A 16,994-nucleotide genomic window follows, 5' to 3' on the forward strand; every position below is an offset into this window, starting at 1 on the left:
CTCTTTCAAAATAATTTGAGTCAGTTTTAAAAATCCATGAAAAAGTCATTTTGGAATTTTAATAAGGCTTACATTAACTTTGTAGATTAATTTGCCATCAGTTGAACTTTTAACAACCTTGAATTTTGTTGTCAATGATCATGATATGCCTTTTCACTTATTTCCTATGTCCTTTGGTAAAATTTTATAGTTTTCTTTTTTAATATATTACATGCTTATTCTTTGGTTTAGTTCTCAGAATTACATGGTTTTTTAAGCTATTTACATTTTCTAACACATTTTAAAATTCATTTTTGCTCATGTTTGAGAAAATTTTCCCTGAAAATAGTTTTCTTTAAATTTGACCATTTTGGTAAACTCATTCATTCTAAGAATTTGTCACTTGATTCCTTTGGATTTTCTGGGTAGATAATCATATAATTTAAAATGATGAGAGTTCCTAACTTTTATTTTACCTTTCATTTCATTATTTTACTTTTTTTTTTTCCTGGTCCTGAATTGGCTAAAACCCTCTGTGTGTTCGTATTAGTCAGCTCAGGCTGTCATAACTGAAGAGTAGAGTCTGGGTGACTTAAACAACAAAAATTTATTTTTTCACAGTTTAGAGTCTGGAAGTCCCAGATGAAGGTGCCAGCAAGATGGTTTCTGATGAGACCTCACTCCTCAGCTTACAGACAGTGCCTTCTCGCTGTGTCCTCTCCAGCCCTTTCTTTGTGTGCGCTCATAGAGGGAGCTCTGGGGTCTCTTTTCCTCTTCTTGGAAAGACACCAATCCTCACAGATTGGGGCCCCATCCTTATGCTTCATTTAACCTTCATTATCTCCTTAAAGGCCAAATCTCCAAACACAGTCACACTGGGGATCAGATCTTCAACATATTCCATTTCTGGGATATCAATATAATCCCATTTCTGAATTAGCATTAAAAATAATATTTTTAGGGGTGACTGGCCGGCTCAGTGGGTGGTGAGGCATGTGACTCTTGATCTTGGGGTTGTGAGTTTGAGCTCCATGTTGGATGTAGAGATTATTTAGAAATAAAATCTTTTTTAAAAAATGTCTTAAAAAATAATACTTCTATTTTCTATTCTGAATATCTGAGAAATAATGTGTGCAAAATGTGCAAAAGACAAAACCAAATTGATACAGAGTTATCACATAGGTTTATTTGAAAAATGTATGTTTGTGCATAGAGCACCTAGTTCATGGTGGAGACAGAACAAATGTTTAAAAAATATTTATTGACTGACAGTAGAACTGCCATAAACCTTTGCTATTATGTGTGTGTTGTGTCTAAAATATCCATAAGTAATTGTGTTTAATACTGTATAGATAGGTGGTTTATGTTCAAAAAACAATCATTCATTTTTTCCTATTCATTTAGTAAAGACTTAGAGTTGGACAGTGGGTGCATTTCAACACAAAGACATCATCTCTTCCTGGTGTTTGAAGACCTTAGGTTATTCTCCTTGAACTAAAGTGGTAAATACTGTAATAAATAGAAATCTCTATTTCTTGCTATCTCAAGGAAGTCAACAAAATATTATGGTGATCCAGTAATCTATAATTCCCAGTCCCTTATGAATTAGAATTTTTTTGGCAAAATATCACATTTTAAGTAATAAATAAATAGTCTATTCTGAGCAACTCCCACCCAAAATTATTTTTAAAACTTTCATTCATTGAAAAAAAAAGACATAAGATGACTTAGGTAAAGGATTAACATGTTTTAAGCACGTTGTAAACTTTTATTTTTTGTATAGATTTTATTTATTTACTTGACAGAGACAAAGCGAGAGAAGGGAACACAAGCAGGGGGAGTGGGAGAGGGAGAAGCAGGCTTCCCGCTGAGCAGGGAGCCCGATGCAGGGCTCAATCCCAGGACCCTGGGATCATGACCTGAGCCGAAGGCCAACACTTAACGACTGAGACACGCAGGCGCCCCTAAGCACATTGTAAACTTTCAACAATTGTTAGTTACCTCCTAATCCTTAAAAGAGCAAAAATTAAAGATATGCATGATGATAAAAGGATATTTATTTGATATATGCCTTATATAGGTTACCCTTTCTGCAAGACAGAAGACTTCATTCTTTCTCCTTTCTATTCCATATCTAATCTCAAGGAGGCTCTTTAACATTTTTTTTATTATTGAAGTAGAGTTGACACACAATATTATATTAGTTTCAGGTGTACAACATAGTGATTTGACAACTTTATACCTTACACAATGTTCACCATGGTACAATCTGTCACCATATGACATTATTACAATATTATTCCCTGTATTCCTTATGCTATACTTTTCATCCTATGACTTACTTATTTTGTAACTGGAAGTTTGTGCCTCTTAATTCCCTTTACCTGTTTCTCCCATTCCTTAACCCTCCCCGCTTCTGGCAACCACCAGTTTGTTCTCTGTATTTATGGTATTTATGAGTCTATCTCTTTCTGGGTTTTGTTGTCGTTGTTGTTTGTTTGTTTTGTTTTATAGATTTCACATATAAGTGAAATTATATAGTCTTTGTCTTTGTCTGACTTATTTCACTTAGCATAATATCCTATTGTTAAAATGTCCATACCATGCAAAGCAATCTACAGATTGAATGAATTCCCTATCAAGGAGGGTCTTTTTACAAAAAAATGAACATATTGACTAAAAATCCCACACTTTTACAGACATGACTGGGCTCAGATACCCTTAAGTATCCAAATCCCTGCTCTGCATCCATTATGGCTTGGTGACCTTGGCAAGTTCCTTATTCTCTCTCATCCTCAATTTTCCCATTCATAAAATTAGGATAATAATTTAGGAATAATAATGATAATAAGTTAGGAATAATAATATATTCCTTATGGATTTTCTGTGAGAAGTACTTGAATTAGCTTATGTGAAATCCTAAATAGGAGCTCAGTAGATGAAATATTATTATTATTAATAAACACTCATATTTTCTTGCATACTGATTTAATTTGAAATATTTAACTTGTTCATGGAAATGAGTGTGGAGAAACCTTAAGGAGTCTAATTTCCAACCATGATTTTAAAAAAATCTACTTGAATTTCTGAGTTTCTTGTAATATTATATCTAGGACTCCAAATTTTGTTCTCAGATGCACCAAAGACTATAAAACGTCCTTTGTTAATGGTGGAAAATAAACAGCTTCTTAGGAAATAAGACTTCATCATGCAAGAATATATAGATTTATGTCCAGTTCTTTGATTAGAAAAAGAGAAAAAGCCTTTCCAGAGTCAGAAATGTTTCTCAAACCACTATAGAATAACAATTATGAGTCTCCACTTTTTATTTTTATTGCTGGATTGAAAAAGATGACTCTCTACAATGCCTACACCAGGAGGATATTATTCTACAAATAAGGGCCCAGCGTGACATTTATGAGAAAGCCAGGGTTCTTCTGCACAAAACTGATTGGTGCTCAGCCAATGGGCTCTGGGGCATTGCAAATAACGGTACGTTCTCCACTGGGCCTGATCAGAAGCTGGGCGGAGTGTTGCCTCTGCCTGTGGAACTTCAGGAAATGCTCAACTCCTGTCCTAGCAGACTACATCTGTGGCCAGCAAAGAGAAACTGGGCTTTGAAGATGAAACACCTTGTTCCTCAATTCCCTTCCGTCTTGGCCATCTATTGCTTCTGCATGCTACAGATTCCCTCTTCAGGTAAGGGGACCCCTTCATCAGACCCCCAGCTAGCCTGAGCTCTAAGGAAGACTGAGACAGACCTTGATCCTTCAGGGTAGTTCTGGAGGGAGTCAAATTTAATCCCTTCACCTACCCCCATTTCCACCCTTTTGAAATGGCTTCCCATTTGCCTCTAACATTTAAGAGAAGGTGGACAGAATTAGATGCTGCAGCCTTTTACCAAAGGAGGCGACTTTCCCTTGTGGAACTCTCTTTAAACAATTCTGGACTCAGGGCTGTCCCAAAGATGTGCCGCTAAAACTGTGAGAGATATGAGTTGAGGACCCCAGTGTCTTAGCCATCTGTACTCCGGGAACTCTGAAGAGAAGAGAACAGAGACGGTGAAACTGAGTTTACAGACCCAAAGACCGAGGATTGAGGGACAGTTGGAAAGGGGCGGGGAGGGAGCAGAAACAGGAAGAAGGGAATATTTTCATAGCCTTTCTGTGGGGTCGCAGGAGGCAGGATCCCAGACAGACCTGCGGGGCACCCCCCGCCCGAGTCTTCCTGGGCTTGGGCGCTGTCCGAGGTGCTGACTGGACGCGGGTGTCTCTTCACTAACTTCTAAGAACCCGCAAGATTGCAGGGAACCAGGGGTGGGGTATAGGGTCAGTAGTCAGAATGCGTTACCCATTTCAAGGTAGTTGCCAAATGATGCAGGGAAGCATGTGGTGGTAGCTCCAATTGAAAGCAGGGACTATTTCAAAATTTCAGATTTTGCCATTAGAATTTTGATCTCGGGGTGTAGAAAATCTTTGAAAATATATTCAAACAGAAAATATATTTCAAATAGTGTCTTTGTTTTGCTATGTCCTGTAGTGTAATCACAAAACCTAGGCATTGCAAGGAACCTTGAAAGTCATCTAACCTTTCATGGAGAGCAGGGATCTATGATTTCCCTATTTGATTACTTTCAGTGACACCCAACTCAATACCAGCTTAAGAGAGCCAGTAGCTGCCTCTTCTGGGCTCCAACAGCATCTGTTTGTGTTACACTTTTGGGACTTTGTTATTACTTTTTATCTGTCTATATATTTATATCCACCTCCCCCTTTTCCTCTTTGATTTTATGTTTCCTGAGGGTAGGTCCCTATGGTCTTTATCATTGTACTGTTAACACAGAACCTCTTAATAAATCCTTATAGGATTGGTTCAAATTACTTTGCATTTTTGAATGGCTCCAATCATCAAAATTTTCTTTACACTAAACTGAAATCTGATCACATGTAACTTCTAACCATAACGAGCCCTACTTCTATCCTTTGGGAATACAGAATAGGACTAATATCTCTTATGACAGTTCTCAAAATAATTGAAGGCAGTTAGCATACACTTCCTAATTTTCCTCTTTGCCAAAGAAAACTATTCTTAGTACCTCTAACTCAACTACATATTCTATCATTTCAAGTAGGATTATTACCTTTCAAGGCTTGGACACTATTATTTCTGTATAGCACAAGATTGCCTTAGCTTTTTCTTGGCTCATAGAGAGATTACAGGAAGCAAAATATCAGTATTTAAAAAATATATATATATACTATTCTTGAGCCAGATATTCCCCGTCCTACATTTAAAAAATCTAAGTTCAGGGTTTTACATTCATCCCATTTAATTTCATCTATCCAATTGGTTCCTTCAATTGCTGTATTAGCTATTCTCCCAAGTATTGTATCACGCCCAAATGAGATGAAGACTTCATTTAGGCCAGCTAAAGATTGACTGACATAGGGTGCCACCACATGCTGGTAACAACCTTGCCTAGAACCCACCCCTGAAGAGTCTGATGAGGCACAGAGATGAGTATCTGAATTTCTTAAAATTTCCAAGAGTGATTTTGATGCACATACTTTTTTGACACCATTTCCTGATATCCTATCTTCATAAATTCCATCAAAATACAAATTGAGTTGTTACCCGGGTATCATTTCCCTCTTTCTTGAGTTACTAACTCTTATACTGCTAACTCCTTGTAAATAAAAAAACACTGTTTTTAACTAATTTTGGTACAAATCTCAACTTACTGTTGGTAGGTGGAAGTGTGTTTTCTTTGTAAATCCTTTTAAAAATATTGTATTTCTAGAATCTCTGTATGTTTCTCATGGTAAAGATTTAAAAGTTAATGCTATGACCTTCCCCCCCCCCAATTATTTTTATGGTTTCTTTCACAGTAGGATTTCCTCGACCTCTAGCTGATCCCCCAGATGGCTTGGATGTCATGCAGCTTGAGGTACACTGCTGTTCAGTAATGTGAGATTTTTATTTAGTCTTGGCCTTGAAAATATCATGTGGATAATGTTCACTTGAAACTATTTTAAGATCTGATTCTTGGCTGCAGCAGGAATTCATGTTGCCATTTTCATGGCCTCATTTAAGGCATCCTGAGAGTTGTGTTGAAATTCACCGCCACTGTGTGAGAAGATAATGCAAGGTTCATAAATGGCACAATTTTATAATTTTATATGTGTGTTAATAGATTGCTATTGACTAAGGAATTTATTCTGATCTTTGATTCATTTTTCATATTTTTCTTTAGCGTCTGGCATATTGGGCAACTCTTTCTAGGCAACTTAAGGTAAAAAAAGTATATATACAATAATTCTTTTATTTTTATCTTTATTTTTTTCAAGATTTATTTATTTATTTGAGAGAGAGAGAGAGAGTCAGCGCACCTGTGCGTGGGGGGAGGCGCAGAGGGAGAGAATCTCAAGCAGACTCCCCATTGAGCCTGGAGCCTGACTGCAGGGCTCCATCTCACAACCCTGAGATCATGACCTGAGCTGAAATTAAGAATCAGGCACTTAACTGACTGAACCACCCAGGCACCCCCGTATAATAATTCTTTTAGTTATAAGTGCACATGTTTATACCATAATGGATATCTGTAATAAGCTACCTACAGGAGAAGTCTATGTGAACATCTAAGTCCATGGTTAAGAATGTAGTTTTAGGAAATAACAGGTGAACCTCTCAAATATAAAATACCATAAAATATTGGTAGTTCATGTATATTCTTAGAATTATCATAATAATGTATACATGTATAATTACATTAATTATGTATGTTATGATATATCATGACATACATTACAATTGATATACTATAATATAATAGTTCTTCAAAACAACAGATCTGGTGTAAAGGACCTAACACTGATAGTAACCACAACAGAAATGTTTCAGTGGATACAAAGTAAATGCTGATTCAATCAAGAGTGCAAGAGGGTGGTATTACGGTGGAGCCTGTGATTCTTAAGCATAAACTGAATGTTTTCATGTTTAACGTGTTTTCATCTTGAGCTATATCTTTTCTTCCACCTTCCCCTCTCCCAAGCCACAGCATACTGCGTCCTGGCTACATTGAACTTCTCATTATTCCCCAAAAGCATCAGGCCCTTATATCTTTGCACAGGTGTTTTCTTAGCCAAAAGTGCCTTTGCAGGCTGTGTTAACAGCTCAGACTCTAAAACCAAAGTACCTGGGTTCAAAAACTAGATCTCCTTAACTTGGGCAAATCTCTTAATCTCTCTGTGTCTTGGTTTCCCCATCTATAATACGGAAATGATAGTTATACTAGCCTCATAATGTTATTGTGAGGATTGAGTGCTTGAATCCTTGTGAAGTGTTTTCAACGGTGTCTAGAACACAGTAAATGACAGCTAATTAAGTACCATCTGCTACCATTGTCCCTGATGCAACCAATGGCCATTCCTCAAGACTCAAACATTACTTTCTCTTTTTTTAATTTTTTTTAAAGATTTTATTTATTTATTTGAGAGAGAGTAAGAGAGCACAATCAGGGGGAACAGCAGAGGGAAAGGAAGAAGCAGGCTGCCCGCTGAGCAGGGAGCCCGATGCGGCACTCTATCCCAGGACCCTGGGACCATAACCTGAGCCAAAGGCAGATGCTTAATGGACTGAACCACCCAGGCGCCCTTACTTTCTATCTTAAACTTCACAAATATATCATGCCTATTTCTCCTTATTTTCAGTTTATCCTTATGCACATGTCTGAAGACAATTGTCCTCCCTGATTTTTAGAACTAATCTTTACAGCCTTGCTACCCAGAGCAAAAATTCAGGGCGAAAATTCAAAGTTTTCCATCTCCTTGCCACTGCCTCTTCACTTCACACAGAATGGGCTTCCCTGTACCCCACATGAAGGCTGTGAGGGTGTCCCCTGAAGGGGCAGAAGTGGAGTGGAGCTGTCACATGGGCCACCTACAGTAGTTAATTGGGTTGTGGGTTTCCCCGAGAGCAAGGGCCCACCTGGAATGAATTTCTGTCCACTTTCTCCATTTTCCCAAAGCTGATCCTCTTCACCATTTCCAGTCATAGAAGAGCAAAGGGTTGTTCAGTGAACAAAACTATCACTATTTTAAATCTATTAACAGAGACACTGTGGCTCTTCCTGGTCTTGCCGCTGCATTAAAATAGGACCTTTGGCATGTCACCTCCTCTCCTGGGGCTCTGGTTCCCTCAACTATCCCATGTCCGGATGAGCCACCTGGGCTCTAAGTCCACTACCAGTTCTGGTCTCCAGAAAAGCCAGCTCTCTGTCTCCAGGGCACTTTTATCTTTAAGCAATTCAGAAAGCAGAGTTACATTCTACAAATAATGACACCTGCAAAAAGTCTTCCTGTTTTGTGTTCCTGGTGAGAGCAGAAGTTTAGATAGGAAAGGGGGCAATAGATTCTTGTGAACACATTTCTACTATTCATCCATTCAAAAAATATATATTTATTGAGAGCATGCCATGTGTTAAGTGCTAAAGATGCAGTAGTGATCAAAACAGACAAAACTACCTGCTCTCATGAAACTTAAGTTCTAGTTGGGGAAATAAATAATAAGTTAGATAGGTAAGTATATTTTTTTCTGTAAAAAGAAAAAATTGAAGCAAAGAAGGTGCATATGAAAAGTTGAGAGTGGTGTTTGAGCACCTGGAAAAGCATCTTCATATTCCTTGTTATGTTTTGGCTTGAAACATAATAGTATAAAGCTGATGAATACGGTACATAAAATCAATTGTTTGACCAATGCGTGCCCAGGAAACACACATACACTCACACATACACGACAGGGCAAGTGTGTGTGTGTGTGTGTGCACGTGTGTGTAGTATACATAAGCATGGGCTGCTTCCCATTAGAAACTCTTCACAGTTTGTAGGAAGATGTACTTGTATCAACAGCAACAAATTAAAAGTGTTATTAACAACTTTCATTTCTGTCTTGATTGAAGTTTGAGCTGATTCAAAAAGGTTTCAGTGTGATTGAGATGTGAATGAGCAATATTACCCAGATCAGCAGATTTAAAATATCATTCACAGTAATTATTTCAAGCAATTTTATAAAATGCAGACATGGAAAACTTATTTATTATTTTATAAGATGTCTTTTTCATAACAAGATCCTGAAGTGGAATATGCTGCAAATACAACCATCCCCACCTGTCATCCATGTAAACAAGGGCAAGGTGGTGCTCTAACAAGGATTTAGAAATGAAATTTGGGCTTTCTGCAAGAGTGGAGATTCATGTAGAAAGCTTTTTGCGGGGGCGGGAGGGAGAGTTTGGTCTATTTGAAACAACCCCCCAAAAAAGTGAATTCTAGAGTACACCCAGGAAAAAATTAAAAGTTGCAATCATTAATTTTATTCCAATTCTTTGATGGTTATCTGGGAATTAATTAGAGGATTGCTTTTTTGCACCAGAGAGCATGTTTTTCTCCCCAAGATTGGAAAGGTAAAATGAGATTCAGTCTTAAAATAATGACGTATTGCTGGCAACTTGCTTTTTTGTAAGACTCTTCATCAACTATAGTCTTATTAAGTTTGGATTTCTTTTTAGACTGCCAATTTATTTCATAATATTCAGATAAATTCAATAAGGTCCATGGTGTAACTTATACTGAAAATCTCATCAATTGCCTACCCCAGTAAAATTCTATGTAACTTACCCTCACAACTCTCTTTCTAGGATAATCAAGACATATACAAAAGGGTGAGTACCACCCAGTCAGCAATGCAGGCATGTAAATTTCACATTTATACCAAGTGACGCTTGTACTAAACTCGACTTTTTTTTTATTCAGTTTTTATTTCACTACTCCAGAACTCAGAAGCTGACACAGCCAGTTAAAAGTGGGGTCAGTATTTTACCATACTCATCTTTCTGTAAAAGTGACTCTCCTCTGCTTGTCTTTTACCCTGTCCTAATTAATATGTGCAGATAAGTGGAAAAGCAGGGAGCCTGCAGACACTGTGTAATAGCTTTCTAAGAGCTTTTTCCTGTGGCTTCAGGGATTCTCTGTCCCAGTCTGGGCTGGGGTGGTAGGAGGCTGACAAGTCTGAAAAGTTAGAGACTATATTCTAGAAAAGGAAAAATAAGTGAGGAGTAACTCTTTATTATGCACTTCAACAGACGTTTGAAAAAGACCTGATAAATACTGAGCTCAATTTACATTTATCATATTACCTTTTTTTTTTTAATTTTAAAAAGTGCTTCGTGAAGTGTAAAGTGCCATATCCCCAATAGTGATCCATGCAGGTGCACCTTCTATAAGCATCACTGTGTATATGTCCTATGGGAATAACATGCATCACCTCTAACTTTGTTATTAGAAACTTGAGTTACCCTCAGAAGCAGGTTGTGTAAGTGTATTTCTGCAGAGCATGATTTGAGGAATTTAGGAAGGTCATAGCATAAAATTTTTAATTCAGGGGTTCTGTTATAGTAACTGAAATTCTACCATTAGAAAGTCACTTACTTATATAATCAAGACTTCCCACGTCTTCAAGAAAAATACCTTAAAAAAATACCCAGTGAAGTGTTTTTTCCCTAAGAGGCAAAGACTCATCTGTAGTATAGGTTTAGGAATGAGGATCAGGTGAGGTTAAGGATAGTATCAGGAAGGGCCAAGGGCACTACAAAGGGGAAAAAGACAATGGAAGGAGAAAGATGAACTCTGGGACACGAATGAACCTTTACTCTAAGCCAAAATACTCAGGGAGGATTCACAAAGACTAGGTATAAGACACGGGTATGTATGTCTGAGTGTGTGCCCCAGCCACAGACAAGAAGTTCAGGAAAATCAAACGCATTAGGGAGAGGGGACTGAAACTCCTGTTCCATGGATGGAAACTCTGTCCTTCCACCTCCTCCACTGGACTAGGAGAGGCACCTAGAGCGAAAAAGGACCATGCACTCCACCCTAAGAAGACAGAACGCCTGGGGATAAGGCAGAGAAAAGTCTGATTTACCCTAAGGGAATAGTTATAAGTGAGGTGTTGGAATTGTAACCTGCTATAAAAGGCAAGCAGTTCTTTATTGAAAATCTAAGGCGTGGACATGGATTTTATTCTGGAGAGGGAGTGGAGAGGACAGCGTAGCCTGGGCTGCGTCCCGGCGGTTGTCCGAACCGCCCCCACCCCCCGCCCCCGCGCCCTCTGTTGCAGATTCCTCCCGTGCACCCGTTAATGCGCCTGGCCGCGCAGCTCGCAGACCGGAGGGTGGAAAGATTTCCGCAACAGCGCGTAGGTGCTTTTCTCTTGGGCCCTCTTTTTATGCCACCCCAAGTTCACTTAACCGTGGTAAATGCGTGTGGTCGCTGGGGGGATGAGGGGACTAGGGGGAAGGGGAGGCTCATTTGCATGCTATCTTTGAATCTCAGCCTCCACCTTGGGAAGGAGAGCTGGCCCTACCTTGCGCCACAGTCCCCTTCCTTGAACCGCACAGCGTGGCTGCAGGGCCCGGGCACGCCCGGAGGGCAAAGCCGTCCCCTTCCGCTCTCCTTCCTATGTTTCCTTTTAGTTTCCGTGCTGTTTTTACACTTTCCCGACCCTTCCTCTTCCTCTTGACATGGACATTGCCTTGGTGATCCCCTGGGCTCCCCGTTGTTGCTCCACCTGCCCTTTTGTCCTATCTCAGAACTTTGTTTCTTTAAACATAGTTTTTGTTTTGTTTTGTTTTTTGGGTTTAGAAATTACTAGCTTCAGTAATAGGTATAGTTGTTCGAAATGCTAATTGAAGTTTTATTACATGGTAGCGAAAGAAAGAAGAAAGAGAGAGAGAGAAGGAAAGAAAGAAAGAAAGAAAGAGAGAGAGAGAGAGAGAGGAAAGAAGAAAGAAAGAAAGAAAGAAAGAAAGAAAGAAAGAAAGAAAGAAAGAAAGAAAGAAAGAGAAAGAAGAAAACATTTTCTTTCGAATGCTGAATTTCATCCTGGTTTGCCCAGGACGTTCCTGGTTTTAGCTCTGAAAATCCCAAGAGCCCCAGGAAGCTGCTCAGTTCCTGGGAAATGGGTTGGTCATCTTAAGCACTGGCAGCAGTGTGTCTTGTCTGATCCCGCTGCTCCCCAAAGCCTTCCAGATTGAGTCTGATCTGTTGTTAGGCCAGACCCACAAGCAAAGACAAGCTGAAGAAGCTGCCAGGGCATACCCTTGGATGGGGGTCAATTTCAAGTTGACGCCATTGGGAAGAGCAAGCCAATTTAACATTGTTCTGGACACAAATGGTACCTCAATCAAGAACATGCCTATCTTCTGGAACAGGCAATTATAATTGGTTACATAGTTAGCCCTTCCCCTAAACTGCTTTTTTGCCCCCGATTTCTGGTACCTGAGGATGGAGCCAGGGAGGCACAGGGTCACAGTGGAATGACTGCAAGCCTGGGGGATGCGGTTCTTGTTACGTTAACCTGTGCCTCGTTCCCTCCCAGGATTCAGGGACTGCCACAGTGGATTTCACCAAGAAGGTATGGAAGCTCTGTGGAGAAGTGCTTGGAGATGGGCAATCTTGTCACCTCTTTAGATCATTTCTGGAAAGAACTGGTCTCACAGTATGCCCCTAAAATCTTCTCTGAGGCTGAGCATTTAATTTCAGGTTTTCCTGAGCTTGTCCTGAGGCAGAGAGGACTCCCAGAGCAATGCTTCTGGCTGTTTATATTTCATCTCCAGCCTTGCAGATGAGTCACCTGGACCCATCTGTTCCTGAGGATTTGCTTGATGTGGCTCAGGGGCCCACGTGGCAGTTGTACAAACTTGGGGAGAGGTACTGTGAGTGCATAAGCCCCGTATACCAGCTCTTCTCCAAGTTGACCATGAGTCATCCATACCTTGGGATGTTGTTAAGATTCAGATGGCTAGGCCCCAACTCCAGGTAGTCAGTGGGGACCTGAGAATTTGCATTTCTAACCAAGTCTCAGGTGTCGTTGATGCTTTTGGTCTGGGGACCACACTTTGAAAACTGCGGTCATAGACATCGTCAGACCTTTGGCACAAACTGGTTGCATAATGGTTTGTGTTTTTATGTTGCAGGATCACATTGCCACCCGGGGACGACCATTTTTCCTTTTCAGGGTATAGCATTTCTTTTTCTCTGTTTTTAACCGCAGTTCCCTCCTGCCACACAATTATGGATTCTCCGGAATAAGCACAGCCCAGCACCCCATGGCAAACTGGTGAATAATTATGGGGACTCTCTCATCCTTTCCTGAGGGGTGAATTTCAAAGTCTCCTCCTAGAAACCTGATGTTTATAAAAGAAAGGGTGCCGAAGGACATAGGCTGAGAGAACCAGAGCTCTAGGAGCGTGGGTGGGAGGCAGGAATGCTGCTCATGGACACCCACGGGGGCCAGCCAGAATTGGCATCTGTGTCCCTGGGCATGAAGGTCCAGGATACATGCCCCCAAATAGTGTAGGCGCCATCCCCTCCTCCTTCCCTGGGGTCTCCAAGCCTCCTGCAAAGGTCACAGAATCAGAAACTCTTAGTTTGTGATCTGCCACTCACTAGCTATGCTTCATCCCCTCGATCCTCAAGGGTTTGCATCCAAAATATCAGACCATGAATCAGACAGATTCCTGCCCCTCAAACTATTCTGTGGGTCACTGGTGCAAAGATCAGACAAGCTTGGGAAACACTGCACCCAACACTCTCGAAGGTTCACAGTGCACACCGGCATGTCCTGCAGGAACTATATAAGAAAGCTGTGGGAAACATAGTTTCCACCGTGTTTGATCATGGAAATTCTTCCACTCCATGCTGCCTGTATGACCTATTAGTGGTTGTTCTCTAGAAAGTACTTTGAGAAACAGTGGGTCTCCATGATGTCTTCAGGGTGAGAAGTCCTTTGATAAATGGTTTGAAGACCGTCCTGCTGCATCCAGTGGAGACGGGGGTGGGGGAGGGTGGGGGGTGGGGTGGGGAGAGGAGGTGGGGAAGAGGAGGGGTCAGTGTCAGGGCTGGAGGAACAGCAAGGGTCCTGGGGCACTGCCACAGGGGATCTACATCCTTGCCCTGGGCGAGGGCTTCCCAGGTGAACTCCCAAGGAGGCCGCTGACATCCCAGCTAGAACGAGGCCTTAGGGCCCAGGTGAGGAAGGATCTGAAGCCCAGAAACAGGTTCCAGGCAGTTTTGTCTCAGTATCTGTAAGCTGCTTCTTTTTTTTTTTTTTTTTTCCCAGCCAAGGAACGGAAGAAACATGGACGATAACGCCCGGTAGGATACTCCAAGGTCAGTGCCATTGCAACTGTTCTCCTCTAAGCAAACGTTGTGTCTGACTGAGGGGGAGTGAGAGCCAGCCAGAGGGGTGGCAGTTCAAGAGCATGGGGGCCACCTGGAACCTCGGAGTGTCCTCCACCCCCTCCCTTCCCTGCTCTGCACACCACAGAGACCCCCACCCGGCACACAATGCAGCTTTTGCCCCCATGCTGGCTCTTTGCAAGCGTCTCTGGCAGGGGCTGTGAGGGAATAAGAGCCCCCCTTGGCCCAGCTGATCCTCAGGACTTCTCACCTGACCCTTCTGATGAGGGAAAAGCTCCTCCCCCCCCCCCCCCCCCCGGGCAGGCTTGGCACGAGAGGGGGAGCACTTGAGAGCGGGAACATCTCGGAGTACTGCCAGGCCAGCCCACTCCCTCCCATTCAACAGTGTTCTGAGACCCAGAGTTTAAATCCAAGGAGATTCCTTGGTCTTCAGGCCTGTGGAGGTGAAGTCCATGTACAAGGGCAGCTCTGGGCCTCCTCCGTCTCTCATGATGGTGTGCTCCCTGGGGCCTGATGCTGACCTGCTGACAGCAGCTGGGGCCTGGGCAGGCCAGGGTGCCAGAGAAAGCTGCCCAGATGCTGGGAGACAGAACGCCATGGGTAAAAGCCGGGGAAGAGGTTCCCTGAGGCCACAGCACTCACACAGCCTGAATGGCCCAATTAGATACTGCAAAAATAAATAAGTACCGATTTGGGGAATTTATGACTTGTCAAACTGAGGCGTAATTTTTAAAATACGTTGTGCAATAACATGCCCACAGGCCTTGTCTCGATTCTGATAATGATTTGATCCAAGCAGTGCATTTTTCTCTTCTTTTTTCAGAATTCGGTGGCAAAGAGAAACTGGATCAGATAAAGAAACCGAGCAATTATTTTGAACACGTGTCAACTTTCTTTCTGTGAACAATAAAAGATAATTCTCTTGCTCTATATTCACTAGAATATTCAGTTGCATAAAAAATAAAGCAGCATGGACACAATATTTTCATTTCTTATTAGGAAGTCTTGCAGGAGGGATTAGATATATTTTTAAAATAATAAGATTTTAAATAATAATGTGCTGGGTTTGGCATTGTTTTAGCCTGCCACAGATCTCTTGTTATTATTGATAATCGAGGGCCCAGGCTAGGGAGAGACTGGCTGGCTTCATGTTCTGATTCTTTCACCTTTTAGCTGGGGGTCGGTGGGCCAGTCACTTCCCATCCCTGTGCCTCATTCTCCTCCATGGTAAAATAGGGTTGGTAATAATAGTACCTTCACACAGTTTTTGTGAGAATGGAGGAGACCATCTATGAAAGGGCTTAGCATGGTTGTACATAGGGAATGCTTGATAAGCCTTGGCTCTGTGACACCTCAAAGATGATTTTCATGATGCAAATACTACCAGAGCGACTTGCCGTAACGACACTGCTTCTATCTCACTCACCGGGGACTTGAGGTTACAACACCAAGTTAACATATAACAATTCCAGGAAACCAGGATGCTTAGCCCTTTTACCTTCTCAGGCTCCTCCTCTGTAAACAGTATTTGACTTCCAGATCTCCCCAGATCATTCGAAGGAGTAGATGACGCAGAAGATGGGCAGTAACACAAGGAGGGACCCTAGTGATAGATGCAATGAACCTAAGCTGCATTGAAACATCCTTCTTTTAAGCTTCTCCTCAAATTTAAAAGTCCTCCTTTTAAGATATAACGTAGATGTCACACTTTGGGATTCGTTTTTATTTTTAGCATTTATACGCTCTTGTAATAAGTCTCAAGCCTATTCTCCCAAATAGGGTATTTTAAGCCCCCTCTAGATCTTACCTGCAGAGATGAGTAGAGCAAACCTGACTCTGCATGACATTTTGCTGAGCACAGGTTGCAGGTGGAGGGATCAAGGCACTGGTCTGAGACCCTGCAGTAGGTAGGAGACAGGGCAGGTTTGGCCTCCTGGTGCATCCCAAATCCTCGGAGCACAGGCCGCGCTGACTCAACCTCATGCCTCTCTAATAGTGTGAGCAGAGCACAGCGGTGGTGCGTAATGCTCCAGTACAAGTCTGCAGGAACAGTCTCGACATTTTCAAGTGACCAAGGATGGCTGTTTCTGCCCCAAACCAAGCCCTAGAATCCTCTTCACTCAATCAGTGTTAATTGACTCCACCCCAGTGGAGGATCATACACTTGGCACAGGCCTGCCAAGGGCCAGCCAGGAAGACGATGTTTATGGGGGCGAGGGATGGGCAAAGAGGGCCACCGCTTCTAAGAAACACCGTTTGAGCTAAAAACTCTTCCTTTGCCCAAGCCAGTCTCTGATGATGGGAAGATAGACACAGACTCTGCAATCTCAGACATCACCTCACTCCTTTCCCCCACAGCAGTGACCAGTGATGCTCCACCAGTGCCAATAAATCCAGAGAGGAAGCAGACTGTGATTTAAACTTCAGCCTCCACACTGACAACTGGTTCTCCCTCTGTACGGTGCTGGGCAATTTTTAGCCTGGCGTCCTGTGAAAAGGAGCCTTATGATATGATTCTATCCAGGTGTCCCATCAAATAAGACCAAATCCTAGGCCCAATGTTGGTCTCTAGAGGGAGGATGCCTGCCTTCTTAGCCCTGATGGTCACTTCGTAGGGAGAGGCCATGCTTCAGCCCATTGTCCAGGCCCCTGAGAGCCTCAGGAAGATCAGGGGTCTGAGGCTAGCCAGAACAGAATTTGAAAGGAACTCTCAGAACGTTGGAGTGGGCAGAGGCCTCCGATCATTCAGGCCCACCTTCTCAC

At 41.9% G+C, this 16,994-nt stretch overlaps 1 protein-coding gene across 1 annotated transcript; it reads left to right on the top strand.

Annotated features, from left to right (window-relative positions):
- The first annotated feature begins 3,539 nt into the window (after window positions 1-3,539).
- NMS (neuromedin S) lies at window positions 3,540-15,134 on the top strand. Its single transcript, XM_088026630.1, has 11 exons — window positions 3,540-3,678; window positions 5,871-5,926; window positions 6,233-6,271; window positions 9,671-9,694; window positions 9,786-9,839; window positions 11,149-11,226; window positions 12,409-12,444; window positions 13,007-13,048; window positions 14,152-14,186; window positions 14,665-14,831; window positions 15,055-15,134. The coding sequence occupies exons 1-11, from the start codon at window positions 3,540-3,542 to the stop codon at window positions 15,132-15,134; spliced, it is 750 nt and encodes a 249-aa protein (XP_087882756.1).
- The last annotated feature ends 1,860 nt before the right edge of the window (window positions 15,135-16,994 follow it).

Source organism: Eumetopias jubatus, unplaced genomic scaffold (genome assembly GCF_037043125.1).
Source record: "Eumetopias jubatus isolate StellerSeaLion01/CBP00866 unplaced genomic scaffold, mEumJub1_p1.0 scaffold_9, whole genome shotgun sequence".
NCBI lineage: Eukaryota > Metazoa > Chordata > Mammalia > Carnivora > Otariidae > Eumetopias > Eumetopias jubatus.

Excerpts from the sequence above, each read along its gene's own strand:
- NMS (XM_088026630.1), top strand. The coding sequence starts at position 3,540 with ATGCTCAACTCCTGTCCTAGCAGACTACATCTGTGGCCAGCAAAGAGA. Across the intron at positions 6,272-9,670 it reads CTCTTTCTAGGCAACTTAAG|GATAATCAAGACATATACAA; the intron begins GTAAAAAAAGTA and ends CTCTCTTTCTAG. Across the intron at positions 9,840-11,148 it reads CACAGCCAGTTAAAAGTGGG|ATTCCTCCCGTGCACCCGTT; the intron begins GTCAGTATTTTA and ends CCTCTGTTGCAG.